This window comes from Bubalus bubalis, chromosome 9 (genome assembly GCF_019923935.1).
Source record: "Bubalus bubalis isolate 160015118507 breed Murrah chromosome 9, NDDB_SH_1, whole genome shotgun sequence".
Taxonomy (NCBI): domain Eukaryota; kingdom Metazoa; phylum Chordata; class Mammalia; order Artiodactyla; family Bovidae; genus Bubalus; species Bubalus bubalis.
The window spans coordinates 95800292-95817541 of NC_059165.1; the positions used below are offsets into that span (position 1 = coordinate 95800292).

Genomic DNA, 17250 nt, shown 5'->3' on the forward strand with positions numbered 1-17250 from the left:
TGGGTGGACTTCGGAGAAAGGTCTACCCATGTCCTTAAGTCTAGAAGTGGAAGTGTTAGGTGTGGCTGCAAGCCATGATCGCCAAGGGGGATCCCACTCACTAAGGGGGCACTAATGTCTGATTTCTCCCCCTATGACCAGGAAGCTGCCAACAGGGAGCCAACTTCCACTTTCTGGGTCCCTGAAGCTCTTTAGGGCACTGGAATACATGGATTTTGTCTTGCAGCATCCAACATGGAGAAGCTGGAGACCCTACTAGCCTTGGAATGAGAAGAAATTATAACAAAATATGAGCAGGTGAGACCCCAGCAAGGATCATAGACAAGAGTAGGTGCACCCAGGCAGGGATCTGAGCCAAAGACAGGCAGCTGAGACCCGGCAGGGATCCCAGCCAGGTAGAACTGGTATCACGCATCAGAAAAGGTACATTCGCCAAGTGGAAGTCACTGCAGCCCAGGCGAGCATCCTAGCCCACAGAAGCAGGTATGTCCCAGGAGGAACCAGCGCCAAGAATAAGCAAGGGAGGCCAGGCAGAGATCATCCCCGGGTAGACCATGGAAGGCCACGTAAGGATGGTTATCAGTAGGAACAGGAACAGCTCAGGCAGGGGGCACAGTCAGCATGCAGCAGGTTGAGCCCCAGGTGGGCCATGCCAGCCCACACGGCCAGCAGGAACAGGGATGTCCCTGGTGGGATCATAGCCAAGGAGGAGCAGGTGAGGCCCAGGTGGGGCCCATTGCCAGGTGTGCACAGGTACAGCCCAGCGGGAACCATGGGCAGCAAGAGCACTCTCATTCCAGGTAGGGGTCACAGCAAAAGCTGAGCAGAGCAAGCCTGAGTGGACATCCTCCTCCCCAGGACGAGCGGGTATGGCTCAGGTGGGAGTCACTGCAAATGGGACCAGGTGGCCCAGGCAGGATCCTAGCCAGGTACGAGCAGGTGAGGCCCAGGCAGATCCCACTGAGTCGGGTGGGCCTGGTACTGTGCCCCTAGGATGCAGGGTGGGGACTTATCCTGCCCTGCCTTTCCTGGCATCTCTCAGCCTCCTCTGGCTTTGGGGCCATGCAGGGAGGGTGCGGGAACCAGGGGAGGATACAGACCTCTCACTGTACAGTGTTGCCAACAGGCTAGGTTCCTTTCTGTGAGTCACTGGGATGCCCCTCTCCCCCATCCTGGGGGTGGGTTTCCATTGGAAGAAACATCTCTCAGAGGTCCAAAAGGGGAGGGAGACCCCTGGTGGCCTTGGCAGGCCATGGCGCTGATGCATCCAAGAGCAGAGGTGGGCTCCCGGGGGGTCCTCCACGCACGTCTGGCTCCTGCAGGAGGTGGGCTACTTCCAGGGCATGAACGAGGTTGTGGCCGTCCTACTGATGTTCCTGAACGAGGACGACACCTTCTGGAGGTTGTTCCAGCTGATGACTGATGAGGAGCACGCCATGCGCCGTAGGTGCCTGCCGAGGACGGCTGGGCAAGCCTGAGGATCTGGGGTCTCTTTGCAGGGGGGCTGGTGGGGACCCTGGCCCAGGACAGCTCCCCATCAGCAAAGGGCACTGGCTTCCCACACTGCCCTTTGGGTTCTGGAGCCTCAGCCCTCAGTCCCAGCCTCATGCAGACCACTCTCCCTTCCTTCCCTGCTGGTCCTTCTGCCTCAAGCCCTGCAAGCCCACAGCCACACGAAGCCCGGGCAGCAACACCACCTCCTCTGCCCCCAGCCTGGTTGCAGAGGCCAGGAGATGGCCAGGCACACACCCGCATCTCCCCTGGGGGCCACACTCACTGCCCCTCCATACCAGGCCCGCCATCCCCCACTGTGGCTGCTGTGGGGACAGCATGCCGGGGCCAGATGCCTGCCCACCCCTCTGCCCAGGGTGCCCGCGGAGCTGGGCATCCAGGAGCAGGGCCTCTGCCCTGGCCTCACAGGCTGTCTTGCCTGGGAAGAGCATGTCCAGCCAGGGCTCAAGAGGGCCCCACAGGCAGGGGTCACCGCTGGGGGCTCCTGTGGTACTCCACTCCCCTCTGGGCGAGGCTCTGACTTGTGGGGGTCTGGGGGCTCCTCAGGCTTCATCCCTGGATTCCCGAAATTGCTAAGGTTCCAGGCCCATCACAAGCACGTTCTCGGCAGAGCCCTCCCCAAGTTGAAGGGACATGTGGTGAGTACAACTGTCGCCCCGCCCAGAGGTGCTGTCCCATGGCCACTGCGGGGACTTGGCTTCCTGCAGACTTCATTTGCCTTCTCCTGGGGGCTGCCAGGGGTGAGCTCGGGCTGAGCAGGCCTACGGACAGCATGTCCACCACCCCTGAGGGTGGCTGTACAGGGCCCTCAAATAGGGAGGTTTCTGGCAGGGCAGGCAGGCCCTGAGCACCCCCTGCCCTGCTCTAGAGCCGATGTCTGCGGGGATTTACACACCCACGTGGTTCATGCAGTGCTTCATCAACCAGGTAAGGCTGCCCAGGGACGCTGGGTTCCAAGGCCTCCCTGTCCCCCACTCCTGATGCCCAGGGAGGGACAAACCCCACCCTCAGATATGCCAAGTCCCTCCTGAGGAGCCCCAAGGGGCAGCCCAGAGCCCTTCTGGTGGGCCCAGGGCACCGTGAAGTCCCAGGGACCCGCCGTTTCCACCTGGCTCCCTTCGGGAAGGGTGGGTCAACCTGGGGTGCAGCTGAGCCACCATCGTGATCTGCTGAGGTGTCCCCACCGAGAGGGTTAGCTGGTGCGCTGTCAGGCCCTAAGGACCCTGAGAGGCCTGGTGGGAGCACCTTTGTCCACCCAGATGAGCAGCTCTGGGACCTTGTCTGACGAATGGTGGGACTGCAGGGACCAGAGGCAGATGTGGCTTCTGACCCTGTGCTGGGACCCCCGTGCCCTGCTCAAGCGGCCCCTCCCATGCCCACTGTCCCCACAGACCCCCCTTTCCGCTGACCCTGAGGCTCTGGGAGGCCTCCATGCTGGAGGGTGGGCACTTGCTCACGGCCATGGCCTACACCGTCCTCAAGGTGCACAGGAGGAAGCGGGCCTGAGCGTGGAGCGCAGGCCACGGAGGAGGGAGTGCCAGCCGCATGAAGGCGGTCAGGGTGCCCTGTGGTGAGCGCCCCTAGTTGGGGTGCTCCCTGGAATTCTGTCGGGACAGATGGACCCCCAGGGGTGGTGCACAGCAGAACACAGCCGCCCCTTACGGGAGGACCCCCCAATGTGGGGGCTGAGCCTTCCTTGTGGGTCCCCCCAGTGGCCTGACGGCACACTCACCCCTAGAGAGTCTCCAGAATGCAGCTCACCTTGAAGCCAGCACCCTGGGGGGGATCAGCCCTCCCTTCGAGTCTCCTGGACTGACTTGGGGGTTGAGTGGGTGGGTGGGGCCTTCTGGGCCTCCAGCTGGGTCAGTATCTCACACCTTGTTTCTCTTGCCCTCCAGTCAGGAAAACCCACCTAGTCTCCAGGGCTTCAGTATCTGCGGCCTCAGCACTCACTCATTGAGGGTAAGGCTCCACGCGTGCTGTACCAGCAGAAGGAGGGAGGTGGTCACGGGTGCGGCTGGGGTTCCCTGCTGCTCCCCCCAGAGCTGTCAAAGTGTCCTTGGTCTGCGAGGGGTCTGTGCCTGTCCTGGGGGCCCTTGAGTTCACGCCCATTCTTGCCACCCTAGGGAGCTGGCAGCTAGACCACCACCATGTCCTATATTCTAGCAAAAAGCCCAAGACCTCCGGGGAGCTGACAAGTGGGTGAAGAAGCTGAGGAACTGGCAAAAATACCAGAGCAGCACGAAGGTACAAAGCTGAGTATCCTGACCCTGCAGGGCGCTAGCCTTTGGGCCCCACAAGGCTCGGGAGACTCTAATGCCAGCCAGGGCGGCAGCCAGCCCAGCCCAGGACCCCACAGGGAGGGAGCAATCGGGGCTATTCTCTACTCCCAGTTTGGGAAGATCAGACCCAGCTCTAGGAAGACCCTGCCCCTCTGCTGCATCTTCCACAGGCCTCTCGCTCCGTCTCCTCCCCGGCGTGGTGCCTGCATCTGTCTCAGGGCTGCTTCTCCCCCATAGATGTGCTGAAGGGTGTCCAAGGGCATCCCTCCACCAGTGCGAGGGCAGGCCTGGTCTCTGCTCTGGGACCTGGAGAAGGTGAAGGCGGAGAACATCAGGAAATATCAGGTGCGGTCGGTCCACCTGAGCAGGGGCAACGGGCCAGGCTTGGCGGGCTGCCCCTGGGGACCCCTGGCCCATCCCCAAGGGTGGGGGATGGAGGTGTCGGGCTGTGGGGCTCCACGCTCCTCCTGGGCGGTTTTTAGAGTCAGGGTGTTGGGAGCCCGAGCCCCCTGAGTCGGGCTGGCGCCAAAAGAGGAGTAGGTGACTATCAGAAGGAAAGGCAGCGAACTGGAGTCTCTCCTCCCCACGCCCACCCCATCCTGCCCCCTTCTCGCCCCGCCCGGCCTGTTACCGCCTAATGGCAGGGACACTCCAGAGGGTGTTAGGAAGCAGAGGCCCAGCCGCCCTCCCCGCGTCCCCGCACCTGGGAGCCGCCTCCCGGGACCAGGCTCAGGGCCCGGCGGGAGCTGTCACCTGGGAGGCCTCTGGGGGAGGCGGCGGAGGGGTCCAGAGGGCCTGGACGTTACCTTGTTAACGGTCGGGGTTCTGGGCCTTGAACGGGGGAGTCCCTCGTGAGCCCCGCTGGCTTCAGAAACAAGCGCAATGAGGTTTCTGCAGAAAAGAGCTGCGGCCCCTCCGGCCGCGCAGCGCCCGCCGCGTCGCGGCAGTTGTGGCAGTTGGTCCAGTGGGTCAGGGCCGCCTGACGTTGGCCCCGCCCCCTCGGCCCCGCCCACAAAAGAGCATTAAAAAAGCGCATAAAAGAGCAGGCCCGCCGGTGCTGTCCTGACGTCAAGCACATTGACGTAGACATCAACCGCACCTTCAGAAATAACCTCTTCTTCTGGGAGCGATACGGAATCAAGTGGGTCCCCAAGGTTCCTGGCGGGGAGGCGGTGGACCTGGGTCTGGAGCTGGGGTGGCAGGGTGTCGACCCCTGCCCGTCCTGGCTGTACCGGCTGAGCCTCGAGGGGGGCGCGAGTAGTCACGTTAGGAGCTCGGGCAGAGGTGGAGGGCTCGCGGCGGGTGGCGGTTGGAGAGGGGAGAGTGGGGCGGGGCACCCACTGGAGGGGAGGGCCTCCAGGCGGCAGAGACCTGGCTGAACAGGAGCTCAGATGAACTGAATTCGTGTTAGAGGAGTCAAAATAACGCCCCATCTTGATGGTGTTGCTTACATATTTCTACTTCTACAGTTTCTATCATTTGTAAAAATAGATTGGTGAACCCCAAATTCCATCACTTAGGGGCCCAGTCCCATCCCATCTCCTGCCTTCACCACATCCTTGACCAGCACATGCCTTTCACAGAGGACCCAAGACCTCTGGCCTCACCCCATTGCTAGGCTCTCAGTATGCTTTTTTTTGGCCGCGCCACGTGGCTTGTGGGAGCTTAGTGCCCTGACCAAGGAGCAAACCCATGCCCCCTGTGGTGGAAGAACAGACTCTTAATCCCTGGTCAGCCAGGGAACCCCCCAACCTACTGCTGCTGCTGCTAAGTCACTTCAGTCGTGTCCGACTCTGTGCGACCCCATAAACGACAGCCCACCAGGCTCCCCCATCCCTGGGATTCTCCAGGCAAGAACACTGGAGTGGGTTGCCATTTCCTTCTCCAATGAGTGAAAGTGAAGTCGTGTCTGACTCCTAGCGACCCCATGGACTGCAGCCTACCAAGCTCCTCTGTCCATGGGATCTGCCAGGCAAGAGTACTGGAGTGGGTTGCCATTGCTAACCCTAACCTACTGCTGCTAGTATGCATTTTAAAAACAAGAATTCTTGGGAATTCCCTAACAATTCAGTGGTTAGACTCCACACTCTAATTGCAGAGGGCCCAGGTTGCATCCCTGTCAGGGAACTAAGCTCTCACAAGCCAAGCAGTGGGGCAAAAAGAAAAAAAGAAGCAGGATTCTTTTTTTACACGTGACCTCAAGCCTGTTGCAACACCTGAAGCGTGTACTGTAATCCCCTAATACGCACCCAGAGATCACGTCTCCCAACACTTCGTGCTTTCTGAACAAGCTGTTCCAATCCAGGTAACTGGATTGGAAGACGCTGACAGCCAGGGAAAACATATGGGCAGGTAAGAGAGAGGGTTCTGCCACAACCAATTCAGGTTGCAGGCTATTGGCCTGCAGATCAAGCTCACTCTGGACCAAGAGACACTCTTCAGAGCCTCCACCCCAGAGAGAAGAGGGATCTGGCCACAGCAGGGCTGAGAGCAACAAGGCAGGAGTGGGCTGTGCTGCCCGAGTGGTGACCCCAGACCCCTCATGCTCCTCTCACAGTGAGATGTCTCTACTGAAGGGCCCTGCCAGTCCCAAAGCAGGGTGACCCCAGGACTCCTTGGCTTTGGGGGCTCATTTCTTAAACACACTTGCTTTGTCGTGAGGCTCTGTCAGACAATATAAAATTAAGAGCATCAGTGTGAAAGAAGCCCCCTGTGTCCCCTTCCCCAGGCAGCAGGCCCTGTTCCACGTGCTGGTGGCCTATTCCATGTATGACACTGAGAATATCTGCTCACCCAGGCCCTGCCCATTCCAGGGGGTCTTCCTGCTGGTCACGAATCAGGAGCATCCAGGAGCAGAGGTGGGAGTGTCAGGAGAGGACAGAGTGGCCTCCAGGTGGGTCCTCCACACACGTCTGGCTCTTGCAGGACATGTCTACTTCCAGGACATGAACAAGGTTGCGGCCATCCTACTGATGTTCCTGAACTAAGAGGATGCTTTCTAGGGGCTGGTGCAGCTGATGACTGACGACAAGCACACCATGGGCGGTAGGTGACTGTCGAGGACGGCTGGGCAAGCCAGAGGATCTGGGGTCTCTTTGCAGGGGGGCTGGTGGGGACCCTGGCCCAGGACAGCTCCCCATCAGCAAAGGGCACTGGCTTCCCACACTGCCCTTTGGGTTCTGGAGCCTCAGCCCTCAGTCCCAGCCTCATGCAGACCACTCTCCCTTCCTTCCCTGCTGGTCCTTCTGCCTCAAGCCCTGCAAGCCCACAGCCACACGAAGCCCGGGCAGCAACACCACCTCCTCTGCCCCCAGCCTGGTTGCAGAGGCCAGGAGATGGCCAGGCACACACCCGCATCTCCCCTGGGGGCCACACTCACTGCCCCTCCATACCAGGCCCGCCATCCCCCACTGTGGCTGCTGTGGGGACAGCATGCCGGGGCCAGATGCCTGCCCACCCCTCTGCCCAGGGTGCCCGCGGAGCTGGGCATCCAGGAGCAGGGCCTCTGCCCTGGCCTCACAGGCTGTCTTGCCTGGGAAGAGCATGTCCAGCCAGGGCTCAAGAGGGCCCCACAGGCAGGGGTCACCGCTGGGGGCTCCTGTGGTACTCCACTCCCCTCTGGGCGAGGCTCTGACTTGTGGGGGTCTGGGGGCTCCTCAGGCTTCATCCCTGGATTCCCGAAATTGCTAAGGTTCCAGGCCCATCACAAGCACGTTCTCGGCAGAGCCCTCCCCAAGTTGAAGGGACATGTGGTGAGTACAACTGTCGCCCCGCCCAGAGGTGCTGTCCCATGGCCACTGCGGGGACTTGGCTTCCTGCAGACTTCATTTGCCTTCTCCTGGGGGCTGCCAGGGGTGAGCTGGGGCTGAGCAGGCCCACGGACAGCATGTCCACCACCCCTGAGGGTGGCTGTACAGGGCCCTCAAATAGGGAGGTTTCTGGCAGGGCAGGCAGGCCCTGAGCACCCCCTGCCCTGCTCTAGAGCCGATGTCTGCGGGGATTTACACACCCACGTGGTTCATGCAGTGCTTCATCAACCAGGTAAGGCTGCCCAGGGACGCTGGGTTCCAAGGCCTCCCTGTCCCCCACTCCTGATGCCCAGGGAGGGACAAACCCCACCCTCAGATATGCCAAGTCCCTCCTGAGGAGCCCCAAGGGGCAGCCCAGAGCCCTTCTGGTGGGCCCAGGGCACCGTGAAGTCCCAGGGACCCGCCGTTTCCACCTGGCTCCCTTCGGGAAGGGTGGGTCAACCTGGGGTGCAGCTGAGCCACCATCGTGATCTGCTGAGGTGTCCCCACCGAGAGGGTTAGCTGGTGCGCTGTCAGGCCCTAAGGACCCTGAGAGGCCTGGTGGGAGCACCTTTGTCCACCCAGATGAGCAGCTCTGGGACCTTGTCTGACGAATGGTGGGACTGCAGGGACCAGAGGCAGATGTGGCTTCTGACCCTGTGCTGGGACCCCCGTGCCCTGCTCAAGCGGCCCCTCCCATGCCCACTGTCCCCACAGACCCCCCTTTCCGCTGACCCTGAGGCTCTGGGAGGCCTCCATGCTGGAGGGTGGGCACTTGCTCACGGCCATGGCCTACACCGTCCTCAAGGTGCACAGGAGGAAGCGGGCCTGAGCGTGGAGCGCAGGCCACGGAGGAGGGAGTGCCAGCCGCATGAAGGCGGTCAGGGTGCCCTGTGGTGAGCGCCCCTGGCCGGGGTGCTCCCTGGGCTCTGTCGGGACAGATGGACCCCCAGGGGTGGTGCACAGCGGAACACAGCCGCCCCTCCCCCGTGGGAAGACCCCCAGGGTGGAGGGCTGAGCCTTCCTTGTGTGTCCCCCTGTGGCCTGACGGCACCCCCACCCCTCAAGCGCCTCCTGACGCTGCCCCTGGAAGGCTGCAGGAGTTCCTGCAGGACGCGCTGTCCCGGGCCGGGGCCCCGGCGGATGGTGCAGTGTGCACACGCAGCTGCCGGCCTCCATGGCTGAGCTACCCAGGATGACGTATGACCTGCCGCCGGCCAGAGGGGCTCAGCCCTGGTCTCCCCATGAGTCCCCCTCTCAGGCAGTAGTGGGTGGGTGAGCCCCGGGCTTTCCCCTCACCCCCGGCCATTCGCTCTTCTGGGCAGCCACCACAGAGTCCAGGGGTTGGTGGCCTAGAGGGCTGTTCTCAAAGCTGGGCCGGCTCTGCCATGCCTGGCCCCACAGGCCCACCTTGTGCAGACCACAGCGATACAATTCCCTCCCAAACTTCCCGGTGATCTGTGAGGCCACAGGCAGGTGGCCCCCAGACCTTGGCTTTGAGCTGGAATGCTGGGTCCCTTCCCCTTCAGTCCCTGCCTGGGCCACCCCCAGGGCCACGCAACAGGCCTGACTCCGTGACCCCACTGAGGCTCCGGCAACCAGCTCCACCCAGCCTGCTGAAGACGGCGCCACTGGGCCCAGGACACCCCTCCTGCCCTGAGGCAGCTGCAGCCAGCATCCCTCCCATGAGTGACCAGCACGGCCATGGTGGAGCCAGGACAGCACCCCAAGAGCTGCACCAAGGCCCCACACGTCCGCATGACCCCCTGAGCTCTGTGTCCATAGGGAGACTGGACGTTCAGGGGCCTCCAGAGGATGAGGTGACTGTGAGCACAGGGACCCCGAGGCTCCCGGGGACCCCGAGGTCCCCAGAAGCCAGCAACATGCTCTGCTTTTTCACGCTGAGCTCAAGGAGGATGGACCCTACCCCCCCCCCCCCAATATAGCACAAGTCCCTAACTCCAAAGGGCCTGAATTTGGGCTCCAGGAGGGCAGATGCTGTGTGAGCACCCCCCAGCCTGGACTGTGACTAAAGGGGCTGCCCCGGCCAGTCAGGAAAGCTGGCTCAAGGCAAGGCGAGCCCTCTAGGAGCTGTATGTGGTCTCCTGCAGCCTGAGAGTGCCCCACAAGGTCCCTTCAGTGACCTGAGGAGCCTCTGGGAACAACAGGCCACCTCCAGGACCTCACACGCATAAGGAGGCGGGGCTAGAGCAGAGGGTGCTGCTGTTTGGGCTGACGCAACACACTGTCCAAGTCAGTGACTGCCTTTTGGGGCCCCTAAATCTCAGCAAATACAACCCACCGGGGATCCAACTGGGTTCCCTGCCCCCCAGCCATTCCCTATGAAGATCTCCCTCCAGGGGACGGACAGACTTTGGTTTCAGTTTCCCCCCTTGCTGGTTAAAGGTTAATACATTTTCGTGCATTAAGTGCTAGACTGGCTGGTTCTTGTAGCACCTAGACGTCTCCGAAGGATGCTCTCAGGGCCCCCAGAGGCAAAGGGAGCACCAGCTGGACAAAACTGAGGTTCCCAGCTGCCTCGTGGGAGGCCACAGGCACTACAGACTCCGAGCTTCAGCCAAACCCCAGGATCAAGACCATCGGATGATTGACTGTGACTCAGCCTGTGCCCGGTGGGCCAGGACTGGGCTCCAGGAGAGCAACAGCTGGCAGGCAGGGAGCATCAGTTCAGTCACTCTGTCCACCAACCTGGGCTGGCCGGGCTCCAGTGGCGCTTGCTTTCTTCCCTGCCTCCTCCTCCCCACACCCACCTCGCACACCCCTTCCCACATCACACTGGACACCTCCGTGCCCCTCCATACCTGTCAGGGGAGCAGCACCTGAGCTCAGGCAGCCTAGGGCCCCCTCCTTGGGTGGGCATGCTGCCGGATCTCACGCACCAGTGGAAGGAAGAGGGCACTGGCTCAAGGGGAACACTGCCTCCGCCTCGAGCAGAATCTCAGACCCTTCCCTGCCGGAGCGAGCTCCGCCAGTGGCAAAGGTCATGGGGAAGGAGGCTTGGCATACGCAAAGGTGGGATCGAGCCTCAGGAGTCCCCCTGGAAATTCTTGAGCATCTACCCCCAAAACCAGAGTCTGCCTACTTTCTGCTTTGTGCTCTCACCTACACTTCTGACTTTAGAGGGGGCTGTCCCCCATTACCTCTCTGAAAAAAGAGTTAACTTACAGCTCCAGTTAATAAAGTTCCTGGGTGTGATAGTGTTTCAACCTACAAACTCCTTTGGAAGTCCTCTAGCCTGCCTGAATAGGTTTTTCCGGCCACATGTGATTGCTCAGAGCCTCGCAACTGTGAGAGGCATGAGATGTTCTAAACTGTCTAAACACAGATTCCTTTGAGCAGTTAAAAGATTGATTAGAAATTGTATTGGTGAAGGGTTTTTCACTTGTTGAGCCAATGTTTGCTGCTAAGTCTCCATATCCCTTACCTGCTGTGTCCCTGGCAGTGTATTGATTAATATAATTGGTGTAAGTAGTAGCTTTAATGTTTGTAACCTGGGACCCTTGAGTTAATTCTTTTTCTTGTTATAGCCCACCACTCCTTTGCTCTGTAGGAATGCAAGTTTATCTAATGCTTTTGGAGGGTGGTGCCTGACTTTAGAATAATCACCTATAGAGAAAAATAAGTTTCTTAAAATGTTAACAGGCCTCCGGGCCAGAAGATGATGCAAATCACCTAAACTTTTGCATATGATAAGTTTGCAGGAGAAAGCCTGGCTTACTGCATGACTCTACCCCTTCCCCCATTATCCTCTATGCATAACTTAAGGTATAAAAACTACTTTGGAAAATAAAGTGCGGGCCTTGTTCACTGAAACTTGGTCTCCCCATGTCGTTCTTTCTCTTACCTTCTGGCTGAATTATTCAGCCTCTTTTCTCCACTGAATTTCCTCACTGAGCTCTCCTTATTTCAGCCTCTTTTCTCCACTGAATTTCCTCACTGAGCTATCCTTATTCTATTACTCTTTATATCCTTAATTAACGTTTAATTAAGCAGTTGTTTCCTGATCCTCGCCGACGCCATCCCTGCTTCGAATTCCCTGGATCCACCGGGGCTAGACCCCAGCACTTCCCCGTTCACCCCACAAATGGGGAGCTGGGTCCTGCTTGTCTTGGGCTCCAGGGCACCCTACTGGAATACGTGTCAGCAGCCCTCCCACTGCCCACTGAGGGGTCAAGGCTGACTGGGACCTTGGGGCGCTCTGGGGGCACATGGGCCAGGGCCAAAGGGTCACTGCTCCCATTTGGCTCAGGGCAGCTCTCTCTGGGGACCTCCACCTCCCCCGGGAGCTGTGTCAGCCCAGACCCGGGTCCTGGACCCTCTCGCTGCCCCTGCCTCCCGGGGAGACTCACAGCTTGAGGGGCTGCTGGGTCAGGGAAATCGAAGTGGGTTCCAGGGGGTCCCTTAGCTGGAGCCAGAGGTCGAGCAGCTGCCCTGGATGGAGGGAGAAGGGGCAGTGAGTTCTGCTCCCAGGCAGTGGGGGTGGCACAGGGCCCTGGTTGGATGGGGGGCAGGGAGGGGGGCTTCCACCTGGTGCATCTGGGCCAACACATCACTGCAGGGGACGCTGCAGTTTTGGGTGAGTTTCTGGCCTGCTGAGACTCCACGGTACTATGACCAGGTCACACTCGTTCCCACTAGCACCACAGGTATGCCATCTGAGTCCTTCACCCACTTGATCTGCTCCCTACAAGGGGGAAGGCATGATCCAGTGGGCAGGCTGCGGGCTGGGCTGCACTTGGGGTCACAGAGAGAGGACAGGAAGCCCCTGAGGGTCAGTGGTCAGCTCACCAGGGCTGGTGGATGCCCTTGAAGGACTCGGTATTGTTGATGCAAACACCCAGAGGAAAGCCCTCCCTGGTGCTCATGTACTGGTCTCCATGATGCTGACTCTCCTGGCCTGCTGTGTCCAGTAGGTAGGTCTCCCCATCGGTGACCACTTGCTTCCAGTAGGAACTTAGAGACAGCCAACCTTCCTGGGAGGGGACCCTCCCTTGCTTCTCTTGTGCCCCCAGGACCTAGGACAATGGGACCCCTCCTGCAGAGCAGGAGGAGGACAAGCCCCTGTCAGGAGCCAGGCTGTGGACTAGAGTCGGCTCACCTCCATGGTGGAGTTGTCCTCCATGGGGTGGTTCTCAATGAGCTGGATGGTCAGGGCACTCTTCCTCATATCATGGCGCCCACCGCCACGAGCTTATCCTCCGTCATCACTCCTCAAGGGACCCCAACACCAGGCACTACTGTGGTTTCCCGTCCCACTGACCCCACTCGCACGCCCACTGAGCTCCTGGGGCCAGGCTGCCCGGGCCAGGCCTGTCTTCTGAACCAGGCATAGCAGCAAGAACGGTGACCCAGGGACTTCCCTGGTGGTCTAGTGGTTAAGAATCTGCCTTGCAACGCAGGGGACAGGGGTTTGCTGTGGAGAAACTAAGCCCCACGCCACAACTACTGAGCCGATAAGCCGTGAGGAAAGATCCAACATAATGCGATGAAGACGCAACGTGCCACAGCTGAGACTCAACGCAGACAAATAAATACATACGTTAAGGCAGTCTGAGCGTGGGCTGGAAAAGTTTCCAGACACAGAGCATTTCATAAGGGAGGGTGTTTATTAAGAACCAAGAGCAGAGCTGAAAAGGGCGCAGCAGGCCAAACTCCTGACCAAGCAGGGAGAGTCGATAGTTCTCTCGTGCGTTAACAGCCAATTTTTATAGCCTCAAGACGAAATTGCTATGGAAGGCTGGCATTGGGTGATTGGCTGGGGTGCTGTGGGGTGTTTACTAGAGTGGGCATCTTTGTCTAACTGGGAGTCAGAAAGCTTGTTAGTGATGATCGGGGGGGGGCTTCCGGCAAGGGTTACAAAGGGGCTCAGTTAGTTTCGGAGATGACCTTGGTTCTGGGCTCCACTTCTGTGGCCTAGGGGCAGAACTCAACAAAATATTTTTTAACAAAATGAGGGGAAAAAATGAATGGTGACCCAGCCGCTCACCTGCAGCACCTCCAGCCCAGAGGTGTGAGGGGGCTCCTACCTCTAGCTACACTTAATGAGAGGAGCCAGCTCCCCAAAGGCAGGGCTGACAGTTGAGAACATTCCCCCAAGCACGCACCTGAATTAGAAGCTGCTGGGGAGGCAAAGAACTGAAACTGGAGGTACTGTGGGCTCAAGGTTATCAGCACCCTCTGGAGAACAGGTCTTGCCAGAGTGGCAGGCACAACAGTGTGTCTGGACAGGACTGACAGCCAACAACCGGCTCCAGGCGCCCCCTGCTTCCACCCCTGGGCATGTTGGTGCGTTTGGAAAGTGTTCACTGAGCACCTACTGGTGCCAGGGGTTGTTCAAGGCACAGGGTAACGGTCAGACAGAAAGAACCGCTGCCCTGGCAGACTTGGGCTAGCTCCAAAGAAAAAAAATCCACGTAAAGAAAATAAAGGGAAACCCATGAGGTCCCATTGCCAGAAGAACTTTGGAGAACGTGAGGCAGGTGAGGAGGTAGACAGGTGAGGGCCAGGGCTCCAGGAAGCAGAAACTTATCACGAGAAAAGACCCGAAGGAGGTGTGGGAACCAGGGCAGAGATGAGAAAGAAAAGGCCCCTAGCTGGGGTGTCCCCAGTTTTTGGTGCTTAAAGAAGGGATGCCCTTGTGGGGACAGTGGGCAGTGACATTCTGAACCCCAGGTTCTCCTGGTGTGTGTGATGGCCACCAGATGTCCAAGCTTTTTGGAGGGATCCTTGGGGACCTGGTGTGTGGGAGATCCTGCCTATCACCAAGACGACACGAAGGCCTGGACTTTGGGGCACCCAGAGCACTTGTGGGAACCCAGAAGACAGGACCTGGGACCTGGAGCCTTGAGGAGGCGGCCCACGCGAGGCACAGCGGATCCGCGGCCTACGGCTCACCAGCGCCACCTTGTGGTCACGTAGTAGAGGAGCTAAGATTCCACACGCCTCTCCGGGGGAAAAAACAAAATATAAAACAGAAGCAAATGTAACAAATTCAATAAAGACTTTTACAAGGGCCCACATCCAGAAAAAATTTTTAAGAGACTTCCCTTGTGGTCTATGGGCTTCCCAAGTGGCACAGTGGTAAAGAATCCCCCTGCCAATGCAGGAGACGTAAGAGACACAGGTTCAATCCCTGGGTTGGCAAGATCTCCTGGAGGAGGAAATGGCAACCCACTCCAGAATTGTTGCCTGGAAAATTCCATGGACAGAGGAGCCTGGTGGGCTACAGACCATGTGGTGGCAAACAGTCAGACACGACTGAGCACACACACAGCTAGTGGTCCACAGGCTGGAACTCCCAGCTCCCAGTGCGGAGCTCCTGGGTTCTGTCCCTGGTCAGGGAACTAGATCACACACGCCACAACTAAGAGTTCAAAGGCCGCAACCAAGACCCAGTGCAGCTAAATGAATAAATTTTAAAATACTTTTTAAAAAAATTAATAAATAAATCTTAAAAGAGAGGACTGGAAAATGTTCCTGTATCAGTCAAGTGTTTCTTTGGCTCCTAGAGACAAGCACACACAGGCTCCAGGCTCTGTACATGCCAAGTCACTTCAGTCGTGTCCAACTCTTTGCGATCCTGAAGACTGTAGCCGGCCAGGCTCCTCTGTCCATGAGATTCTCCAGGCAAGAATACTAGTGGGTTGCCATGCCCTCCTCCAGGGGATCTTTCCAGCCCAGCAATGGACCTGGGTCTCCTGCATTGCAGGAAGATTCTTTACCTTCTGAGCCACCAGGGTAGCCCAGGCTCCATGGACCTCCACTAACCAGGCACTTCCCTGGGCAGCCCTGTGTGTGGGGCTGCAGGTGAGACTGGAAGTGGTGGTCTCTTCCTGGCCTGGGCAGACAGAGGGTGGGTTCCGAGCCTCCCTCCTCCACACTGAGCCCCACTGCACAGTAATGGCCTACTAGGTACCAAGTGCTTTCTGATGTTGCTAACAACCTCAGGTAGGTTGTGCTCCTGTTTACAGAGAAAGAATCTGAGGGGTGGAGAAGGCACTTCACCTATCTCAGGTGAGTCCCAGATCCCCTGAGTGTAAAAGCTGGAATTCAAATACTTCTTTATTATTAGTCACCATGCTGTACATTACATTCCCATGACAGCTTTAAAAATTTTTTTTATTTATTTTTAGCTGTGCTGAGTCCTTGCTGCTGCAAAGGCTTTTCTTTATTTGTAGCAAGCAGAGGTTACTCTAATTGCAGAGCACAGGCTTCTCATCGGGTTGGTTTCTCTTGTGAAGAACTGGCCCTAGGTTGGGCTTCAGTAGGTGCTGCATGTGGGGTCAATAATTGTGGTGTATGAGCTGAATTGCCCTGGGTCACGTGGAATCTTCCCAATATGTGATTAGTCACTCAGTCACGTCTGACTCTTTGTGACCCTTTGGACAATTCCCGCCAGACTCCTCTGTCCTTGGGACTTTTCAGGCAAGAACACTGGAGTGGGTTGCCATATCCTCCTCCAGGGGATCTTCCAGACCCAGGGATGGAATCCAAATCTCCTGTTTCCTGCATTGCAGGTGGACTCTGAACCACGGACCACCAGGGAAGCCCCCATGACTGCTTTTATAACATGAAGATTGTACCGTTTAGCCCACTTCACTCAGGTTTGTGCAACCCCCAACCCCCTGCCCCGGCAGCCACTAACCTGTTCTCTGTACCGACGAGCTAGATACTCTTTTAATTTTTTTAAAGATTCCACATTTAAGTGAGGTCTTATATTTGCCTCTTTTCTGACATTTCACTTAGCATACCTTCGAAGTCCATCCATGTTGTTGCAAATGACAAGATTTCCTTTTTTAATGGCTAATATTCCTACATATATATATATATAATGTAATATATGGCATATCATCTTTATTCTTCTACGGATGGGCACTTAGGTTGCTTCCATATCTTGGCTATTTTAAATAATGTTACCTTAAACATAAGGGCACATGTGTCTTTTCTTTTCCTTTTCTTTCTGTAAATACCCAGAAGTGGAATTGCTGGATCATATGGTAGTTCTATTTCTAATTTCTTAAAGAAACTTCATACTGTTTTCCTTAGTGACCACACCAATTTACACTCCCACCAACAGTGCCTTAAGAGTTCCCTTTTCTCCACATTCTGGACAACACCTGCTATTTCTTTTTGATCATAGCCATTCTATAGGCGTGAGGTGTTATCTCCTTGGGGTTTAAAATACCATGTCCCTGATTAGCATACACCCTTTCATGTACCTATTGTTCTGTATGTACGTAGTTTCATGTACCATGTACTGTATGTCTAAGGAAAAACTTTCAGATTTTCCGCCCATTTTTTACCGAGATTCGTTTTTGCTATTGAGTTACAAGTTCTTCATGTAGTTTAGATATTAAAGTGAAAGTGTTAGTCGTTCAGTTGTGTCCAACTCTGTGACCCCATGGACTGTAGCCCACCAGGTTCCTTGGTACATGGGGTTCCCCAGGCAAGAATACTGGAGCAGGCTGCCACTTCCTTCTCCAGGGGATCTTCCTGACCCAGGGATGCAGGTGGAGTCTTTACCGTCTGAGCCACCATTAATTCCTCAGCAGATACATGATTTGCAAATATTTTCTCATTTCAGAGATTATCTTTTCATTTTGTTGATGTTTTCATTTTCTGAGCACAAGTTTTTAGTTTGATATAGT

At 57.3% G+C, this 17250-nt stretch overlaps 3 protein-coding genes across 3 annotated transcripts; 2 read left to right on the forward strand and 1 right to left on the reverse strand.

Annotated features, from left to right (window-relative positions):
* Positions 1-649: 649 nt before the first annotated feature.
* LOC112587074 (USP6 N-terminal-like protein) lies at positions 650-3033 on the forward strand. The gene is made up of 5 exons (XM_044948728.2): positions 650-715; positions 1323-1443; positions 2059-2150; positions 2381-2439; positions 2904-3033. The coding sequence occupies exons 1-5, from the start codon at positions 650-652 to the stop codon at positions 3016-3018; spliced, it is 453 nt and encodes a 150-aa protein (XP_044804663.2). The 3' UTR covers positions 3019-3033.
* Positions 3034-4819: 1786 nt separating this feature from the next.
* LOC112586982 (USP6 N-terminal-like protein) lies at positions 4820-9826 on the forward strand. The gene is made up of 5 exons (XM_025293499.3): positions 4820-4935; positions 6720-6839; positions 7455-7546; positions 7777-7835; positions 8300-9826. The coding sequence occupies exons 2-5, from the start codon at positions 6812-6814 to the stop codon at positions 8412-8414; spliced, it is 294 nt and encodes a 97-aa protein (XP_025149284.1). The 5' UTR covers positions 4820-4935; positions 6720-6811; the 3' UTR covers positions 8415-9826.
* A 2340-nt stretch (positions 9827-12166) lies between these two features.
* On the reverse strand, positions 12167-13090 carry LOC112587129 (GTPase HRas-like). The gene is made up of 3 exons (XM_045166717.1): positions 12702-13090; positions 12392-12576; positions 12167-12287 (listed from the first exon to the last, which is right to left on the reverse strand). Exons 1-3 carry the CDS (start codon positions 12768-12770, stop codon positions 12212-12214), a joined length of 330 nt encoding a protein of 109 aa, XP_045022652.1. The 5' UTR covers positions 12771-13090; the 3' UTR covers positions 12167-12211.
* Between the last annotated feature and the right edge of the window lie 4160 nt (positions 13091-17250).

Coding starts and splice junctions, on each gene's coding strand:
- LOC112587074 (XM_044948728.2), top strand. CDS start 650: ATGCCAGCCCACACGGCCAGCAGGAACAGGGATGTCCCTGGTGGGATC. Junction 1,444..2,058: donor TGAGGAGCACGCCATGCGCC/GTAGGTGCCTGC, acceptor GGGGCTCCTCAG/GCTTCATCCCTGGATTCCCG. Junction 2,440..2,903: donor TGCAGTGCTTCATCAACCAG/GTAAGGCTGCCC, acceptor CTGTCCCCACAG/ACCCCCCTTTCCGCTGACCC.
- LOC112586982 (XM_025293499.3), top strand. CDS start 6,812: ATGACTGACGACAAGCACACCATGGGCG. Junction 7,547..7,776: donor CCAAGTTGAAGGGACATGTG/GTGAGTACAACT, acceptor GCCCTGCTCTAG/AGCCGATGTCTGCGGGGATT. Junction 7,836..8,299: donor TGCAGTGCTTCATCAACCAG/GTAAGGCTGCCC, acceptor CTGTCCCCACAG/ACCCCCCTTTCCGCTGACCC.
- LOC112587129 (XM_045166717.1), bottom strand. CDS start 12,770: ATGAGGAAGAGTGCCCTGACCATCCAGCTCATTGAGAACCACCCCATG. Junction 12,577..12,701: donor AGGACAACTCCACCATGGAG/GTGAGCCGACTC, acceptor GTCCCCTCCCAG/GAAGGTTGGCTGTCTCTAAG. Junction 12,288..12,391: donor AAGGGCATCCACCAGCCCTG/GTGAGCTGACCA, acceptor TCCCCCTTGTAG/GGAGCAGATCAAGTGGGTGA.